This window comes from Protomyctophum parallelum, assembly GCF_964188405.1.
Source record: "Protomyctophum parallelum genome assembly, chromosome: 20".
NCBI lineage: Eukaryota > Metazoa > Chordata > Actinopteri > Myctophiformes > Myctophidae > Protomyctophum > Protomyctophum parallelum.
The window spans coordinates 31,938,717-31,959,046 of NC_139718.1; the positions used below are offsets into that span (position 1 = coordinate 31,938,717).

The 20,330-nt window shown below is 45.9% G+C and overlaps 1 protein-coding gene across 1 annotated transcript in view; it reads left to right on the forward strand.

Annotated features, from left to right (window-relative positions):
- Positions 1-20,330, forward strand: part of kcnh5b (potassium voltage-gated channel, subfamily H (eag-related), member 5b) — a gene marked incomplete at both ends in the record, with an annotated part of 157,157 nt that overhangs the window by 43,327 nt on the left and 93,500 nt on the right. Inside the window, 2 exons of the mRNA XM_083792342.1 lie at positions 1,694-1,851; positions 1,968-2,239. Of these exons, the coding sequence (XP_083648468.1) occupies positions 1,694-1,851; positions 1,968-2,239 (430 nt within the window). The remainder of the gene's footprint in view (positions 1-1,693; positions 1,852-1,967; positions 2,240-20,330) is intronic.

Consider the following 20,330-nt stretch of genomic DNA (forward strand, 5'->3'; position numbering starts at 1 on the left):
GAGAACAATCAGTTTCGTTTTCCTTACATTATACTAAGTAATCACAGAATATTTTTCTCCAGTTCGATCGATCGCCCGGTTGTTGCTAAACACAGAGGCTTTCTCTGTGCTTTCACCAACTCAAAGGTTGGTGAAAATGCTCCGAAACTTAGGCACCCAATGTGTTAAAACGAGCACCAAGCGGACTTGGGCCACTTGACACCACCGAGCGAGCTACTTTGCCAAACGTTGCAAAAGTTAAGCCTAAATCACACCAATGATTCGAGGCGCAACAAAACTGTTTTAGCGTTCATCACAGCAGTCTGATATGTCCCGTTGCACGTCAGCACATATCATTGCATTGCGTCGCAAGTGAGTCAATTCAAAGGAGCTTTATTTGCATGAGAAAATGCGTTGTTTCCATCCAAGTTATCCGTCCGTCTGTGTGGGTTTCACACTAGCCGGATCTGGTGTGTGTGTATGTGTGTGTCGTTTGTGTCAAGTCGCCATTGCTGTGGGAACAGATATTCGTTGCAACTCGGCGCACCTCCACATTTGTGTGTGATATGCCCAGTTAAAGCACCATTCTGTCGCAGGTAGTTGCAAGTGGCAAATTATTGGTGTGGTTTGGGCTTTAGGGACAGAATTGTAAATCATTGCTCCCCTAGTCTTGGTACCCCTGAGACGTCAAATGTGGCCGAGTAGGTTCTGGTGGCTAGAAATACCTGGTGGGTCCAACGGTTCTGAGGGTCCAACTAGGTTGTTGTACCGAACGTTCTTGTATTTGGAAAAAAGATGGGAGGTTAGGTTTTGTATTGACTTTCTCTCTCCCTTTGCTTTAGACAGCTTTATGTCTGTTCGTTTAATAATGTAATAAACAATTTAGCACAATACGTTAAGCTTAAAAGCCTATTGTAACATGTACATTTCCACCTTTTTAGTGTTTATTTTTGCAATTATACGGTAGTTTATTTTGTACATTTAATTATGTCAGCCTTGTCAAGTTAGTTTCCTGAGGGTCAACTCAACTGCCCACCCGCTTCGGATGTTATCAACCGATAATCACCTATATGCTCCTTATCAAGCAATGCAATTGAGCAATATGGACATTTCCTACTAGGCAAATAGGAAACACAGAAGTGAAACTACTGGCACCGAAGTGAAACCAACGCGGAACTGCACTATACAACAACTTCGCTTTATATTTACTTAAGTTGCCAGTTAAGACTGAGGTTAGGTTTAGGTTAGTTAGTAGTCGGACAACGCAACCAAGTCAGAGAATGGCTGACAACAACGTCAATACGTAGGAAATGTCCATACTGGCTTCATTGCATGGTCTTGATAAGAGCTGATGACGGCTATTAAATCGTCTGATAGCATCCAAAACCATTAAATTGACCCCACTGAATGATGACAGTGTAGTGGGGGAGTGGTTGGGGCTGGAGTTAACTACCTATTGTTCCCACACATTACCTGTCATATTTATCTTGGGCATTTTATGATTTATTTAATTGGTCAGTTTAGAGAAACAGGAAACAAAGGGTAGAGGGGACAGACATACGAGACGAGGCCCAATCGAACCCGGGTCCTCACACTCACAAAGAGCACACTAACTGATTGAGCCATGCACCTGGCCGGCACCCCCAGTTTAACTCCTAGTTTTTCTGTTGAGTTTATCTAATGACTCTCTCTCTCTCTCTCTCTCTCTCTCTAGGGTATCAGCAGTCTGTTCAGTTCTCTGAAAGTGGTCCGCTTGCTGCGTCTGGGCAGAGTGGCTCGTAAACTCGACCACTACCTGGAGTATGGAGCAGCAGTACTGGTGCTACTGGTCTGTGTGTTTGGACTGGTGGCTCACTGGCTTGCCTGCATCTGGTACCGGCTTCATTTGTTTTTGTCAATATCTAGAATAAAATTTATATATTTTTTGCTGGCCAAAGAATTTCACGTGGTTGTATTTTGTGAATCCAAGCAAAACGTTCTCCCTACAGGTACAGCATCGGTGACTACGAGGTCATAGACAGAGCCACCAATACCATCAAGATGGACAGCTGGCTTTACCAATTAGCACTCAGCATCGGCTCTCCCTACCGGTACAATGCCAGCGGTTCTGGCCAATGGGAAGGCGGGCCAGGGAAGGATTCTCTGTACATCACCTCGCTGTACTTCACCATGACCAGTCTCACAACCATCGGCTTCGGCAACATCGCGCCTACCACCGATGGAGAGAAGATCTTCTCCGTCGCCATGATGATGGTCGGATGTGAGTGTTATTTTACTATTATCTCCTGATATTGTCAAGAAGCGTACATGGCTTTGATGCCACTCTTGCTATGAGGCCCTGAACCTTTCAGTCCTCTTTTTTTGCATTTGCTGGCACGGATCTTGAACACACTGTCACTGACGTCGGGCATGCAAATAATTGGGCCTGCCTGTCACTGTCAGGGTTAATGAATTGGGGCATATCTGCGTGACCCACAGACAGACACTGACTGTCAGCCACCAGGGGCTTTGAACCTTGTAATCCTTAACGGTGCAAATACATTTAAGTGGAGCAAATTGCATTTGCCGCCAACTGCAATTGGTGGGCGTGTTGCATTTTTTCTAAAATGCAAGCTGTGTTTAAATGTTTAATACCCCTAGAAGCACCAACAATCTCCCACACATTTCAAATACAAAACTGAAAAACATAACGTTTTGATAGATGGGTAACTGGCTGCAGCTGAAGTAATTGTGGGTATATTTCATCTCGGCATGAACCAAACCTCAAGCTGGGTTTTTATTACAGGAAGTATTTTCTTTTGAGGCTGCAAAGAGACTGGTTGCTGCTACCATTATGCCTGTGCTTGATTTTGGTGATTTTTTACACACAATTATGCTGTCATGGGGCATCATATGAAGGTGAATCACAAATTGGACACTTACTCATCATTGTTGTTCCCTGTATGCTTGGGCTGGTTGTCCTTCTTTGTCCACCTGTAAACATACAGTATCCACTGGTACGTCTTTGTTTGTGAGAAGATCCTTGGTTTACTTCCATCTTACATATCCAAGTATATACATTTGACAAGTTATCGTTCACACTCCCAGGACTTGCTCTTACTAACTGTACCCATAGCCTGTAAGGAATTGAGTAACAAAGGGACTTTTATTTACTGTATGGTGCTCCATCAGCTTGAAACGCACTGTGCAAATGGGTCTTGAAACCAGTTTCATTAGATGCTTTTAATACAATTTTTAAGAAATGGGACGCACAGGCAAATCAGGCTGTTTTTTTGAGCCAGTCTGTTTTTGAGTGGTGCAACCACTCCAAGGAACAGCAATGTCCGTGTCCGCCTATGTGTCGTCCGCCTATGTATGTGTTAATAAGCACGAGTATGACTATTAGTACCAGTAGGGGCGCTGTTGTACAGAAACAGAGAGAGAGATAGTGCTGTACTGTTGCCTGCTAAAGAGAGAGAGAGAGAGAGGAGGGGGGGAGAGAGAGAGAGGGGAGTTGCACCACTCAGTTCACACGGGTGTGTTTTTTCTATTGATCCTGCACTCACTCTATGCTGAATGTTATTGTTTTGGCTGTGTTTATTGATTGTTCTGCATCTGTATTACATGCATCTTGTCGCTGTCTTGTATCTCATTCATGTTTTTTTTGTAAAGGAAAGCCCTATTTTATACCTTGTTTGACAGTGTTATTCAACAGTAGTGATCTACAAGCTCACAATGACTCATCACAATGCGTTGTTAGTGTATAGATGTTAATTTTATTATTCTTGTAAAATGTTTGAATCTGAATCCTGGAAAGTAACCCGACAGCAACGTTATATTATCATGATATAAACCGGAGCGTATCTGTTTGTATGTGGTCTGCAGTGTTGGCAAGTAACTTAAGTAATATACTACTTTCAGTAATATTATTACTTTTTTCCAGTAATATGTAACTTAACTAGTTACTTTCACATTTTGAGTAATAATATTACATTTACTTTTTTTCAAAAGTAATATTATTACTATTTTCACGAGCCTTGGTGGAACTGTGGGTTTGAGTGTTTATTTATAATGGTAGACTGGATAGGGGTCAAGTTGCTTTGCAGACTGCTGATCCGCTCTAGATCTAGGGCTGTATTTTGCGTGTCTTAAGTACCAGGTCTTATTCCCTAACTTGAGTAAACTAAAGACCTGGAGGCGTGATCAATGCCATTTGGCTATTCTGAGTGGCCAAAGAGCATTGATCACGCCTCCAGGTCTTTAGTTTACTCAAGTTAGGGAATAAGACCTGGTACTTAAGACACGCAAAATACAGCCCCTAGACTCTAGAGCGGATACGGAAACGATGCACACTCGTCGGTACGTACTGTATGTGTGAAGTATCGGATGCAGAAGGGCGGGCCTTAAACCGTCTGGAAGACGGAACAACAACCTAAACTAGTGTGTGTAACTCGTTAGACTGCACTGTTAGAGAGAAGAGACGTAAATAAACTAAGCATGGAGGAGGTGGAGGAGACAAAAACACCGGCACAACAAAGCGTTATAACATTCAATACTTGGAAGTATTCGCATTATTTTGAGTATGTCCGTGATCAAGACGAGATGAACATTATTGTCCGCTGCAAGTTGTGCATACGGAAGAAGCTATATTCCATGTCGAAATCTACTTCTAATCTATGTGTACAAATGGATCCATCATCATGAGTTAAATAAACACTGCAGAATAGGGGAGGGGGGACTGCTAATGTTGAAAATGCAAAGTAAGACTTTTGGGGACAAAATATGCAATTACTGGGGGCGAGAGAAAAAAGTAATAAGTAAAGTAATAAGTAACTAGTTACTTTTCTCAGGGAGTAATAAGTAGTGTAACTTTATTACTTTTTTTAAAAGTAATAAGTAATAAGTAGTATATTAGTGTTAAAGTAATATTTTGCCAACACTGGTGGTCTGTGATTAGCATATGATAGGCTCCAGAGACTTTGTAGATTGTTTGCTTCATGATGAGTCATGCTTCATAAAATATCTTTCCTCTGCGTGCTGATACAGAATGTGGTAATAGGAAATGGAGTTGTTTTCTTTTCTCAAAGTTGTGTGGTTTCATCACATGCATTAAGACAATGTTGTGTTTGATTCTGCTGTGTGAACAATGCATATGAGGCCTGTATGGTGGTATGGAGCACTGATAGCTTTAATACATTTGTTGCTGTGTGCATACTACTACATAAGCTAATGGTTTTCATACAACAGCTTTGGGCATGCTGTGCGAAGATCAAAGATTTGTTTTTGTCTGTGTAATTGCATAGAATGAGGCATTATATGGTTAATCTTTTTAACTTTTTGACTTGCGCCCATTCCAACCTTTGATGCCGATCGACAGGAAGGGAGACATTGGGGACCATAAGGCTCAACTTATGTAACCTAGATGCATTTTAGAGTGTCTGCTAAATGCCTACATTTTAAATTGGGGACCATGTAGTCTTGGTGTGACTTGGCAGGGGATCAAACCCTTGATATGATATACAGTAGATGATAGCTTCTTGCACTCACCGGAGGCGGTTTTCCTCTCGAGATGCAAGAAAGCTGAGGGCAGTGCCGAAATATGGCTGCAGTGAATGTCACTGAAACAAATTCCAATCAACTTTGTTGACATGGCAATAAAGTATTGCATCTTACTGTATAAATATGTCTGGAAATTAAGTCATGAGAACATCTGCTAAATGAGTCTGACTAAATGGTATGTAAAGGGCTCTGCTGCCTTTGATTACAAAAATTCTCATAGACAGATAGAAATGTTTTAGAATATAAAATAGATTATTGATTAGTCTTGGTGTTTGTGTGGTGGAATGTAATACACTGTATTTTTATATTTGAATTATACAGTATATATTTTTAGGGCATGTCATGTGATCTACCTGCACAGCCTTTGTGATCTACTGGTAGATCACGTCATCACGATCTACCTTCTGGGCACACCTGTGATACAGTATGATCTAGTAGAAAACCCTGTGCCCCTGTTTGTACACACACAAAAGACTTTGAAGTGCTTGTAGTGCACTATACTTCATGTACTGTTCCATTGTGACACACTAGTATGTGAAGTTTCTGATATAAATACAAAACAGAAATGTAATGTATCTACTAGTAGTTGCATATACTGCTTACAGTATGTACTGTATATGAGCAAACTACTCAATGGTCCCCCATAATTTTCATACAATGACCCTTGGCACTGTGTGAAGGTTAAATATGAGTTTCTTTTGTGTATTTGGTATCATATTACTACTAGTACAGGGGGGTTCAGGTTACGATGCATTCCACATGTATGAGTAGAAGTTACTGAGTACACTGCATTCAGTGTGAGTGAATTGGATGTGTTTGGATGTGATAGTACAGTACAGGATATGATAGGTAACAGGAACAAATGGAAAAGCGATGTGTTTGTATTTACTGAGTTCCTTGTGTGGCAAGGTGTTGCAGAAAGAGAGGATCCTTAATAACTAAATATTGTTCCATCTTCTGCTTTCATGTCCATACGGAAAGGATTCATCTATGTACTATCCTATTTGAATAGGTCATGCAATACAAGCTTGGGTTTAAATGGTAAGTTATTGTAATATCATGACATCATAAAGGTCATATGCCAGAAATTGTATTAGATGGAAGGTTTGGGGCATAGAAAATTAGAAATGATATTGTGCATTAACTGGATATGGCCTACACAGGTGGTAGGCGTGAAACAGGTAATCAGGGAACACACTTGTCCGACCTTTTTGCCAGAGTCTCTTAATTCCCTTAGATATATCGGCAAAGAGAAGGTCTCACTGCCCTGAAGAGGAGGGGGACTTTGTTTGTTACAGGGGCCCTCCAAGCTGCAGTTGTTAATAGATAAATGTTTGCTGCTCAAGTGTGATACATAGTCAGGGGTGTCAAATGCGCCGTATGGCAAGGGATGGCAGCTGCCAAACCTTGGCTCACTGGTCGATATTCAAATGTACTTAAAGATTACATTTTTAGAACAGTTCATTTCACTTTCCTTATCTCGGCTTTGCTCTGCTTCCCCGAGTAGAGCGCTGTCCATGGTGCTGAACGGCACACTGTGTAGCCTACAGAATGCATCATTATTGAAGGATGAGTCTGCATTTGAAGATCAAGTTGTCTCGAGCCACATATGCACACACCTAGTTTTTTAAATTAAATTATGTAAATCTATAATTAAAATATTGAAGTAAGTAATTTCAGTTCCACACCATTGTTTGTTGTGTTACATTTACAAGATGTTTGGCCGACACTGAATCATTGTATGCGTGTTGGAGAAATGTACTGCAGTTGAAAATAGTTAAATGATGCGGTTTGTCACCTGTATAGCTGAAATCAGTGTCTCCTGGCTATTGATGTTAAATGCTGTCAGATGACTTTGTCACACCTTAGCTTTCAGAGTGGTGATACTGTAGGTACTTTGAAGGTACAGCCAAAGAAGAAGTTACATTAGACAAAGTATCTAGAGAGATTGTGACACTATTAATCTATAGTTCTCTTCTGATAATGGGGTCTGTATGTGTGTCTTCTCCAGCTACTGAACTGAGATCAGATCAAGCATTGCATTGATCCTTGAAGGGAGGCTCCTTTGTCATAAGGCAGCTTAAAAACACCCACCCACATGTAGCAGTAGAAACAAGAAAGAAAAGCACAGCAAATACCCGCTAGAGAACACTGGGGAAATATCTTGTGTTAATCATAAGAAGTGTTATGCAAATAGGCAAGCATGAGTAAGCGTGCATGTGGTCGTCTGCACGCATACATTCCCGTGTGGAATTGGCAGTTGGTACATGCTTCAATAGCAGCAGAAATAAATGGTTGTTGAATACTTCCACTGAATTCTTGACGACTAGCGTATTTCTTTCTTTCAAATAAACTATTTTGCATCTTGCATTTTGCAAGTGAAGAGGAAGACCTCCAGTCCACAGAGATAGTGTGGTGGGGGCAGTTCATTTATCCAGAATACAAAATCAGAATACAAAATCCTTATACAAAAGCCTACTGTCTGTCCCTCCATAAAACATATATAAAATAAAGGTGAAAGCCACAAAAACATAAATAAAAAATAAAAAGAGAGCAGTGCTGTCTTGGTTATTTGCAAAGGTTTGGACAGTGGAAAGTAACCAAGTACATTTTCTGTACTGTACTTATAAACAAGTTTGAGATACCTTTCTTTGGTAGTTTCATTTGTTTTTATACTTTTACTTCACTACATCTCAGAGGCAAATACTGTACCTTTTACGCCACTGCAGTTATTAGAAAGATTTAATAGTTACTTTGCAGATTGTAATTATTAATACAAAATCACACCAGTGTGAACCGAGTGGTGCAACTCCCGTCTATTGGTTCTCTGTATCATTCCAATTTGTATCGTCCAATTTCTTCTCTGTATCGTTCCAATTTCTTCTCTGTATCATTCCAATTTCTTCTCTGTACTCTGGTGCCCCCTACTGGTATAAATAAGTAACATACTCGTGCTCACATATACAAACATACATACAGGTACCTACCTACCTACCTAGGTACACGGACGTTGCTGGATGCAACGTGTCGTGAGCTTGGACTGTAGATTGGCGATTTTTGACAAAGATAACAAATGTACAGAGATAACTCTGATTCAGAGCGTTTAAGACCCACATGGAGTGCTGAAACCTTCGTCCTGTTCCTCCTCTTCACTGTCTCCCTCTGGACTTTCCCTCTGGAAAGAATTGTCCGCTGAACAAATAAAGAAACAAAGACTACATTATTTAACACATTCCATATGCTTGAACAAACACAGGGAGCACTTGTCTTGTACCGTCTCTCTCATCATGCGAGAATGTTGAATGCATATATGACCGTTTTAAAGGAACAATTCAATATAGAAATTCAAGTTATTATCATCCATTTGCAAATGTCATACTCATATCTGTATGATACTGTAGAGTCTCAGAACTTTGTATAGGAGTATTTCTAGGGAACAGTTGAACGGGCACAAAGCAGTCTTCCCAGGGGAAACCGACTTTTGGTATTCATGGTCAGTGTGAAAAATAAATAATGAATAAAAGCACATATTCTTTTCTTTAAAAGGTAACATAAAAGAGCATAACAAAAAACACAACATGCCAAGTTGTCTGTTTGGTTCCTATCCAAGTTGTTTTGTTGTATTGTAGAGTCTGGCTGCAGTGGGGGCAGCCTGTTTGTTCTGATCCGACATTCTCACAGCACCCAGTGTGTGCTGTCAACTCTTGTCCGTGGGATGCTATTTGTGTTTTGTGTTTTATCTCCTTCACCAGTTCTCTCCTACTCTGTGGGGATGGAAGTTGTGGCATGCAGGGACGAGTTGCCTCTGAAGATGATTCTGAAGACCCTTTTTCTTTTTAGCAATAGCAATGTCATAGCAATGTTTAGTATACGGATGGCAACTTCTTTGCACTGTAGCAAGTTTTTTCTTCTTCACACTTTTGACTTGACACTATACCTGCTGGTTTATCTATCAGGTTGTGATAAACCGACAGCTGGCTGGCTGGCTGGCTGGCTGGCTGACAGCATCACAGCAATGTAAATTTGTAACCCTTTTTTATTCATTTTAAAAGGTTTTTTTTGTAGCTTTCGCCTTTATTTTATATTTTTTATGTATGCTTTTGTAGGCTGACAGGAAATGGGGAGAGAGATGGGGGGATGACATGCAGTAAAGGCTGTCGGGATTGGGAGTCGAACCCGCGGCACACTGCCAGACTGGATACCAGCCAAGGTGCCTGGACCGCTGAGCCACGGCCCAGGCTGTAAATTTGTAACCCTAACCCTTTTCTTTTACTTTGTCGCATCGGTGAAGTAATCTGAAAAGAGCTGTTGGCTGCTCGACAAACATAAAAACACACTGAAAAAACTTGTCATACAGTACAACACTTGCCTAGCCTGGAAAACAGACCGATTTGCCATTCTGGTCATGCCAGGCTATTGGTTCACACTGCAAGAATCATCTCAATCACCGCTTAAATTCAGCTAGTGACTTTGGTTTTAGAATGCAGTTGTGACCCTCTTTCATAGCCAAACTATCTGTAAATGTAACCGTATTTAGGGTGACAACCATGACACCACCCAGATAAACTAATTCCGTCTGAATAGGGCTGTATGTAGAATAGTACAATGTTCTGTCTTTGTCTCTGGAATTGTAGGATGATCTGTCCTTTGAAGAACATACTGTAGAATGTTTTTCCGTTGTCACCAGGGATTGCTAAAGTCTGGGAGTGGAACCATAAACTGAACCACTTTCTCTGCCAAGCAAGCACACTACATGAAATGCAGGGAAATGTATACTATTAATCCTCGCAGTATACACAGTCAAATGTATAGCTATTGGGCCTTTCTCCTAATCTAACTTTATAATCTGTGTTGGCTGGGCCAAAGGTTCCAGTTTTGGACCTGACATTATTTGTATTTTCACTGGAAACGACCCAATCTAGCCAGTACACAAACTGAGATTCACTCTAGGACTACGGCCCTGTATGCACGCACACTCGCTCGTGCGCGCACACACACACACACACACACACACACACACACACACACACACACACACACACACACACACACAGACCGGAGGAGAGATGCATAGATGTAAAAAAAAATCTGGTAAATACGAGCAGACAGTGGGCATTAGCGGAGATGTAGTGGGACAGACAAACTGGCACTGTAGGCCCAGGCCGTAGCGTAACGGTCTGGGCACCGGACTGGTAATCCAGTCGCAGTGTGCCGCGGGTTCGACTCCCGGACCCGACACGGCCTTTACTGCATGTCATCCCTCTCCCGTTTCCTGTCAGCCTACTGTCTGTCCCTTCAAAAATCAATAAAAGGCGTAAGCCGCAAAAAAATATCTTAAAAAAAAAAAAACTGGCACTGTATTCCTTCCAGTGCTGTTTGTCCTGTAATAAATGGTACAATCCAGTTCAGAACAGTGTTCATTTAACTCAAAGAGTGTACAAATGTAACCAATTACTACATTTTTACATTGTCAGAGTTACAAATAGATAAATGAACACTGAGGATGTTACTGTGTAGATAAAGGTTTTTAGACGCTGATACATCAGTTGTTCTGTTCATTGTCTGTCTGTCTGTCTGTCTGGCCTCCCAAATGTCTCTTCCCATCACAAATCCGTTTGAAAATAATGAGCCACTTAGAGCAGTCGTCAGACCGGGTAAGAATCCGAATATTTTTGGGGGGCGCACACGACTGCCGGCACGGGTGCATACACTGTACGTCATGCACAAGCTCACTTACGCACGCACGCACGCATGGACTCAGGTCACACACACACACACACACACACACACACACACACACACACACACACACACACACTCCATGATATAGGAAGATAACACTTTGATTATTGCCATTACAGTATAATCTGTGTAATTCCATTACATGCAATTACGTTACAGACACAGTGGTTTGTAATTATAGTCAGAGGATTTAGTGGTTTCTCATATTTCATATTAATACAGTGGTTTTTCGTATTGCACAATAATACAATGCCCTCTGAAATATTTATGTGACTAAAAGGACTTTGATGTAAAGGTCTAATGCTACATAGACTGTATATAGATGGTGCTGTGATGTAATGTTAGAGTCAGTAACATAAAAGGGAAACACATGCACACTGTACAGCAACATAAAAGGAACATTATCATCCAGGAGACACATGCACAGATCATCCAGCACGCATGCACGCACAGTAAAATACTCCGTTTTAATATCACTCCAACAGTGTACAGTTGTACACTCTCAGAGTTAAATTAACACATTGTGTTTGTGATTTTACTGTGTACATTTCTATGCCGCTGCTTGAGAAAAACGTAGTTGATCGGCACTGCCGGGGGTTTTGTGCCCCTGGAGCTTTGGGCCCCTGGAGCTTTGGGCCCCTGGAGCTTTGGGCCCCGGCTTGAAGCTTCTGAGACGTTAATACAGGCCTGCCATACATATATGGACACGTCATACAGTATATGTATCGTCAGCGCAAATTGTCGTTATGTGATTGAGAGAGAGGAAGAAGGGAGGGAGAGGGAGGTAGAGGTAGACAGTGTGACATTAAACCAGAGCTCAATCAGTGAGAGAGACAGAGAGAGTGAGTGTGAGAGAAGGCGAGTGCAGGGGGGAGTTTAGATCACCCACCTGGCCAATGTAATGCACAATGTATGTATGTAAATTTATTTGGATAAAAGTGCTATATATAGGCCCAGGCGGTGGCGTAACCGTCTGGGCACCCGACTGGTAATCCAGTCGCAGTGTGTCGCGGGTTCGACTCCCGAGCCCGACACGGCCTTTACTGCATGTCTTCCCCCATCTCTCTCCCGTTTCCTGTCCCTTCAAAAACCAATAAAAAGGCGTAAGCCGCAAAAAATATCTAAAAAAAATTAAAATAAAGTGCTATATATAAATACATACATAAATGCACCAATGCTGGTTACTGAAACATACCGAACATGCTGACAATATAATCCCCGGCAAAGCTGATAACGTAGCATGAAGCTGCTTGGTAGTGTAATAATATAATAATGTTAAATGTCACCCAAAATTGATGTTCTCCCAGCGAATGCTTTCCGAGCAGCAGGCTATACAAGTGTATACGTGTACAGTGCACACATGTGCGTGCGTGCACACACACACACACACATAATGAAAAGAGAGGTCATTATTGAGCCGTGATGCCGAGAAGACATGAAGGGGTTTATTTCTCACTAATGACCGCCTCGCTGTTCATTATTGTGCTTATTAGACTACAGAAACTATTTGACACATAGTATACACTATACAGTAACAACAAAAAGCTATTTCATTGCTTCCTAAAGAAAATAGTCAATTAGATTGTACAGCTGCCACGGGTTTTGTGAATAAGCTGTAAAGGGTCTGTTATTCAGAATGCCACGATTGGCCAATCAGAATCAAGCATTCAACCAAGCAGTGCAACACTTTGAACCCTAGTTCAGTTAGATAACTCACAAAGAGATTGAAAAATTGAAAAAAAATATATATATACTGTGGGGGGGCGCTGTTTCACCAGACCAAAAACACACAGAGTTCAAGTTCAGAGTGCTAAAACAGACGGCACTTTTATTTGGTTTTGGATCACAAAGTAACTCAAAGGTCCGGGGTTCTGACTCAGGGGCTCTTGGGTGGTCAGAGCATGGTCACAGATTAACTTAGGTTTCTTCTGTATTTAAAGATTGGGGAGCCCGTCCCACAATATTCATCAAAGGGGGGGGGGGGGGGCTAGGGGCACTCCAGTGTCCCAGCCAGTATGAGCCTAAATCCCAGAGCCCAGCGATCACGGACATGTACTGGGTCGGTGAGCCTGAGAGATGAGATTCACACAATTAGTATATTGTCATCACATCCAGGTCAATTCAAATAAACGGTATATTAAGAGTAGGGAAGGGAATATGTATGGTTCAGTCTTACCGGTTGCCGCACGCCAGCCTGTCTCTCGGGAGAGTCTCTGAGAGTGTGAGCAGGACAGAGGCTTTTAACCTGCCTGGGTGTGGACACGCAGCAGGTGCCTCATTAAGGCAGACGAGGAGACGGGCTGGGACGTACCTCCCATCCAGGACCCGCCCTCGTTGCCGTTGGCAACGCTTTGCTCTGCCTGCCTCTCTCCCTCTCTCCCCGAGGTGGCTATGCCGTGGCGCGCGGTCCCGGACCGAGACGCCACACATTCCCCCCCTATGTTTCACGCCGGGGCGGGAGACATCATGATCGCCTTCCTCCTCATGCAGTCTTGACAGTGCGTCTGCGTGGGGAATTGACTTCCCGGGTCGATGTTCCACCACAAACTTGTAATTTTGTAGTTCAATAAACCACCTAGTCACCCGACTGTTTCTGTCCTTGTTCGTGGCCATCCATTTTAGTGGCGCATGATCAGTTATCAGCGTGAACGGACGGCCCCATAGATAGTATCTCAGGTAGTGTATCGCCCACTTAATGGCGAGGCACTCCTTTTCTACCGTTGCATAATTTCGTTCATGTTTGAGTAGCTTTCTGCTAATGAAGGAGACGGGGTGCTCCTCGCCGTTTATCACCTGGGATAGCACCGCGCCGATGCCAGTCCCTGAGGCGTCTGTGTGGAGAAGAAACGGCAGGTTAAAGTTTGGTGAGATTAACACAGGTTTCTGGCACAGTGCCTCTTTCAGCCTTGTGAAAGCCGTTTCTGCCTCAGAGGTCCACTTTATGTGGTGTGGCTCCCTCTGGCGGGTCAGCTCGTACAGTGGAGCGGCCACCGTGGAATAATTCTCAATGAATTTCTGATAGTAGGCTAGCAGACCCAGGAAGGATTTTACCTGTCGCTTGGTGACGGGGCGGGGCCATTCCTTGATGCGCTGTACCTTCTTTTCCTGTGGCTTTACGCATCCTCGTCCAACGGTGAATCCTAGGTAGTCCGTCTCTGTCATACCTATTCTGCACTTCTTCGCGTTGGCCGTGAGATCAGCGGAGCGCAGCTCATCTAGGACCGCCTCCAGATGTCTCAGATGCTCCTGCCAACTCCTGCTATGGATGATCACGTCATCGATGTACGCGGCTGCGTAGTCCTGGTGGGGGCGTAACACTCTGTCCATCAGGCGCTGGAATGTAGCTGGGGCCCCGTGTACTCCAAACGGCAGGACTTTATATTGGAATAGCCCATCTGGTGTAGAGAAGGCTGTCTTTGGTTTGGCTCGCTCGGTTAATGGGATTTGCCAATACCCTTTGGTCAAGTCGAGCGTGCTGATGAACCGAGCGGGCCCGAGCCGCTCGATCAGTTCATCAATCCGGGCCATCGGGTAACAGTCAAAGTTCGATACCTCATTTAGTTTTCGGAAATCATTACAGAATCGTAATGTGCCGTCAGGCTTTGGCACAATTACGATCGGGCTGCTCCACGGGCTGTATGACTCCTCGATCACGTCTAATTCTAACATTTTTTTAACTTCCTCTCGTATCGATATCCGACGGGCTTCGGGGATTCTGTATGGGCGCTGTCTGATCACCACGCCAGGTTTCGTATCTATGTCATGTTTGGCTAGGTGGGTTCGGCCTGGGAGTTCGGAGAACCGGTCGCTACAGCGGCTCAGCAGCTCGTTCACCTCCTGGACCTGCCGGGGGGAAAGCTCTTCCCCGACCGGGACAGGAGGGGGCGCCTGGGGGGAGACAACAGTCAGTAATGCAGTCATGGGTAGCCCGCTAGGTGGATGCCACTTTTTCAAAATATTGACATGGTAAACCTGATGCGTTTTCCGTTTCCCCGGCTGGCTCACTCTGTACGTGACGGGTCCCATCTTCTCCATTATCTCGTACGGCCCCTGCCACTTAGCTAGGAACTTACATTCACTCGTAGGCACCAGGACAAGCACCTTTTCGCCAACGTTGAATTCTCGTACAGCCGCCTGTCGGTTATATATTCTGGCCTGGTCCCTCTGTGCCTTCTCCATATGCTCTTTCACTAGGGGCCATATCGCTTTGGCCCGGGCTTGGAGCTGCTGGATATGATCCACAACACTGCGGTGTGGAGAGGGTTGGCTCTCCCAGGCTTCCTTGGCCAAGTCCAGCAGGCCCCGGGGTCTCCTCCCGTATACTAGCTCAAAAGGGGAAAAGCCAGTGGAGGCCTGGGGAACCTCTCTAATCGCGAACAACACATATGGAATTAACCGGTCCCAATCCTTTCCGTCCATTTCCGCCACCTTTTTCAACATTCCTTTCAGTGTCTTATTGAACCGTTCTACCAGCCCGTCTGTCTGGGGGTGGTAGACTGAGGTACGAATGCTTCGGACCTTTAGCCATTTATACAAATGTTTTAATACCGTGGCCATAAAACACGTCCCTTGATCACTCAGGATTTCTGAAGCTATGCCGACCCGACTAAACAGCATCATCAGTTCGTGTGCGATGGCCTTGGAAGTGGCGGCGCGTAACGGTATTGCTTCTGGATAGCGGGTGGCATAATCCATAATAACTAGAATATAGCGGTGGCCACGGGCCGACTTCGGCAGTGGGCCCACTATATCCATAGCTAGTCTATCGAATGGGGTTTCTATAATGGGCATGGGGACGAGAGGGTTACGGTAATGTGGTTTGGGGGCCACGAGTTGGCATTCGTGGCAACCCCGGCAGAAATCCTCCACCGCTCTTTTTACCCCAGGCCAGTAAAACCGAGCGAGAATTCGTTCGTAAGTTTTCTCTACCCCAAGGTGGGCCCCAAGTTGGTGCGTGTGCGCCAGGTATAGCACGCGTGATACATAGCTTTTTGGCACCAGCAACTGTTCAATTCTTTCCCCCCCTTGCTTTGTAACCACTCGATATATAAGCCCATTTCTCACAACGAAATAAGGGGAGGTGTTGGCACTCACCGCTTCGTCGTCTGGGCCATCGATCTCCGCCACCCGCTGACGTGCCGCCTCCAAGTTCGGATCTGTCCACTGCTGGGTGGCGAACTCGCCATAATGTGCCGGGGGGTCGGCGTCAGGGGGGGGGAACTCTGCAAACGGATCGCTCTCCTCTCCAGCGTCCTCTTTCTCTCTCTCTCTCTCCCCCTCTCTCTCTCTCTCGGTGTCCTCCTCGCTGCGCGGCTCGGCGCTCATCCTGTTCTCCTGCGCGTCTGAAGGAGAGCTGTCACTCGGGCCGGCGCTCGAGCTGTCTCGGAACGCGGGGCACGCTGGGCGGGGGTCTTGGTTCCGTCCGGCGGTGCGGGCTCTACGTCGCTTCGTCCGAGTGCTAGACGGGGTTGCCGTGGGGTTCCAGTACCGCTCAAAGAGAGGCCAGTCGGCGCCGAGGAGGAGGGGCACGGGCAGCCCGGGGACGACACCTGCCACCACAGTGGCGCTTCCTCGCGGTGTCTGGATTCGGATGCTGGAGGTGGGGTAGCGCTTCACATCTCCGTGCACGCACGTCACGGGCACGGTCTCTTCCCCCAGGGGGCCCGCGAAGGCGGGACGTACCAGTGTGACCACACTGCCCGAGTCCAGCAGCGCATGGGTGTCTTTCCCGTCCACCTTCACCGGCAGGGACGTGTGCTTCTTTTTCTTTCCTGTGCCATATAGGCAGGGTCGGGCCGAGTCCGATGCGGCGGTGGCCATACTGACGTCAGCTCGGGCGGGGCACGTCCAGGACAGGTGGTCCAGCTTCCCACACACATAGCAGTGTCGGGGAGGCGCTCGACCCGATCGTTCCGGTCCGGTCTCTTGTCGGGGTGCCTGCGCCGGGGGTCCCGTGTTCTGTCGCCGTCTGTCCCGGTCCCGGCCACCGGAGCGCTCTTCTCCGGTCTGCTTCGGCGGGTCTGTCTTGTTAAGACCTTTCAACATCTCGGTGTAGGCTTGGTGGTTCTCCAGGAGCGCTACTAGCTCGTCGATGGAGGCGGGGCTCACCTGGGCCGAGTATTTTCTGGCGTCGGGCGGTACGGCTCGGATGCACTTGTCAATGATCAGCCGGTCGACACAGGCTGGCTCTCCCGGGCTCAACAGCCAACTGTGTGCCAACCGGCGGAGCGCGGCCACTTGTGGTCGCGGCGGCAGATTCGCCTGGTATGTCCAATTGTGGAATCGCTGGGCTCTGGCTGGGAGGCTTTGGCCCTGGCGGGCGAGGATGGCGGCCTTCAACCTCTCGTACTCCTGGGCCTCAATAGCGGGGAGGTCCCTACAGGCTCTCTGAGCCTCACCTGAGAGGAACGGGGCCAGTATGGATCCCCATTCTGCGAGCGGCCACCTCTCCCTGGTGGCGGTGCGCTCGAAGAGTTCCAAGAAGGCCTCTATATCGTCGTCGGTGGCCAGTTTGGTCAGCACATCGCCCGGGGCCCTAGTGTGGTTGGCATCCTGATTCATTCGTCTAAGCAGTCCCTGCATAGCGTCTTGCAGCTCCGTCTGGCTCCGTTGTAGGCCAGCCTGGCTGGCTAGGAGGGCAGTGAGGGCTGCTGCGTGTTCCATATTTCGGGTAGGTTAGGCGCGCTGTTGGTGAGGATCTACAGCTACCCACATTCTCCACCATATGTGGGGGGGCGCTGTTTCACCAGACCAAAAACACACAGAGTTCAAGTTCAGAGTGCTAAAACAGACGGCACTTTTATTTGGTTTTGGATCACAAAGTAACTCAAAGGTCCGGGGTTCTGACTCAGGGGCTCTTGGGTGGTCAGAGCATGGTCACAGATTAACTTAGGTTTCTTCTGTATTTAAAGATTGGGGAGCCCGTCCCACAATATTCATCAAAGGGGGGGGGGGGGGGCTAGGGGCACTCCAGTGTCCCAGCCAGTATGAGCCTAAATCCCAGAGCCCAGCGATCACGGACATGTACTGGGTCGGTGAGCCTGAGAGATGAGATTCACACAATTAGTATATTGTCATCACATCCAGGTCAATTCAAATAAACGGTATATTAAGAGTAGGGAAGGGAATATGTATGGTTCAGTCTTACCGGTTGCCGCACGCCAGCCTGTCTCTCGGGAGAGTCTCTGAGAGTGTGAGCAGGACAGAGGCTTTTAACCTGCCTGGGTGTGGACACGCAGCAGGTGCCTCATTAAGGCAGACGAGGAGACGGGCTGGGACGTACCTCCCATCCAGGACCCGCCCTCGTTGCCGTTGGCAACGCTTTGCTCTGCCTGCCTCTCTCCCTCTCTCCCCGAGGTGGCTATGCCGTGGCGCGCGGTCCCGGACCGAGACGCCACAATACAAATATGTGTGAATGTTAGATGGGACACCAACCATTCCCATTGGGAAGGGGTTCAAGGGGAGGGTCAAATATCCCTGGCAGCCACGACGGAGTCTGCACACATATAGTTCACAGCAACGCGGGGGGGGGGGGGGGGGGAGGGAGAACACAACGAAGACCGCGCACGCAAACAACTGCCGCGAGGCGCGAGGTTGTGACACAAACATACACGCAATAATCATACTAATATGGGCGGGAGGGAGAACACAACGGAGACAGCGCTTCTTTCACCTGACAAATATCACTATATGAACATTTCTTGTTTGTATCACTATATGATCATTTCTTGTTTGTTCAGGCTTTGCTATATTACTCCCTGCTTGGTTGGTGCCTTGCATGATATCAACTGCCATCTGTGTATATGGGTGTATGAATTTACTGCACAATCTCGGTAAAGCACCTCGGATATAAATGCACCATTTATTTATTTGAAGACAACCATTTAACATCCTAAGCTTTATTACTCCGAACTGGGAGGAAAACAGCACCTGAAAGTTTGATGGAATGCATTTTTACATGTGACCACTTTTCCATGGCATCTTATGAGCGGTCTGGTGCTTTTGGTTCTGGCCTGTGCGCGCATACTGGTTCTTATCAGATACTGTGTCTATTGACATGCCCTTGGCTCTGGAAACAACTATATGAAAATCTAACGCACTCATTATTAGTTTGTTTGGAGCATCTGTGTTGCTTATTGGTCTGTTTGAACCTGCTGTGGTTTTTCACCTGAAGTGGAAAACAAAGGGTGTTGTGCCTAACCTGACTCTGCCAGATGGTGGCGGTATTGAGTTCATAAGTTCACAATACTGTGAACTCAATACCGCCACCATCTGGTGAAGTCAGGTTATGTTGTGCCCCTATAGGCCGCCAAATTGGTCAGTTGCTTGACACGTCACACTGTACAGCACTCACATTTTGTTGCACGTGCGACGTGCGTATAAACCTTTGGAGTGTATCTGCCTGAACTAGCTTGCAGGCTATGCGCCATCATCCCTACATTCAGCAAAAATAGCATATCTACAGTACAAGCGTCAAATACATAGTGTGACAGAGATAGAGTGATTAGATATACATGTATATGGAGAGAAGATGAATAAGTAACAAGGTCAGATTCCTGTACCCTCTGTCCTCAGTGTCTCCCCAATTGCATAAAGGAGAGGTGTGAGGTGTTACTTCATGGAAAGCTGTGGATTAGAGAGGCCAGGTAAGGCTGCACGGTTGCACTGTGTGAAAGTGTTGCTGGAAGCTTAAGGTCTCATCGGAAGAAACCTCTATGGCTGTTATCTGGAGAAACAGAGGGTTGGGATGTGGGTGGAAAACGTGGAGTCTGCATAATATTGTGTGCACGTTCATAGGCTGTGTTGCGTGTTGGAGTGTGTGGTGTTATATTTGACAGCATTTGGCACCCTGCTTGCACAGTATTATGGGAATTACCGTGATTCTGCATGACACTTTTTTGGCTTGACGTGTGTGCGCGCGTGTGTGCGTGCGAGCATGTGTGTGGAATGCATGTGGACATGTACACTATGTGGGTTTTTTGCATGCATGCGTAAGTGTGCGAAATAGAAAAATGTCTAGTGTCTCCATCCCAGAGGGCCCCCCAGTTTGATGGATGCACTTTTTAAATAAA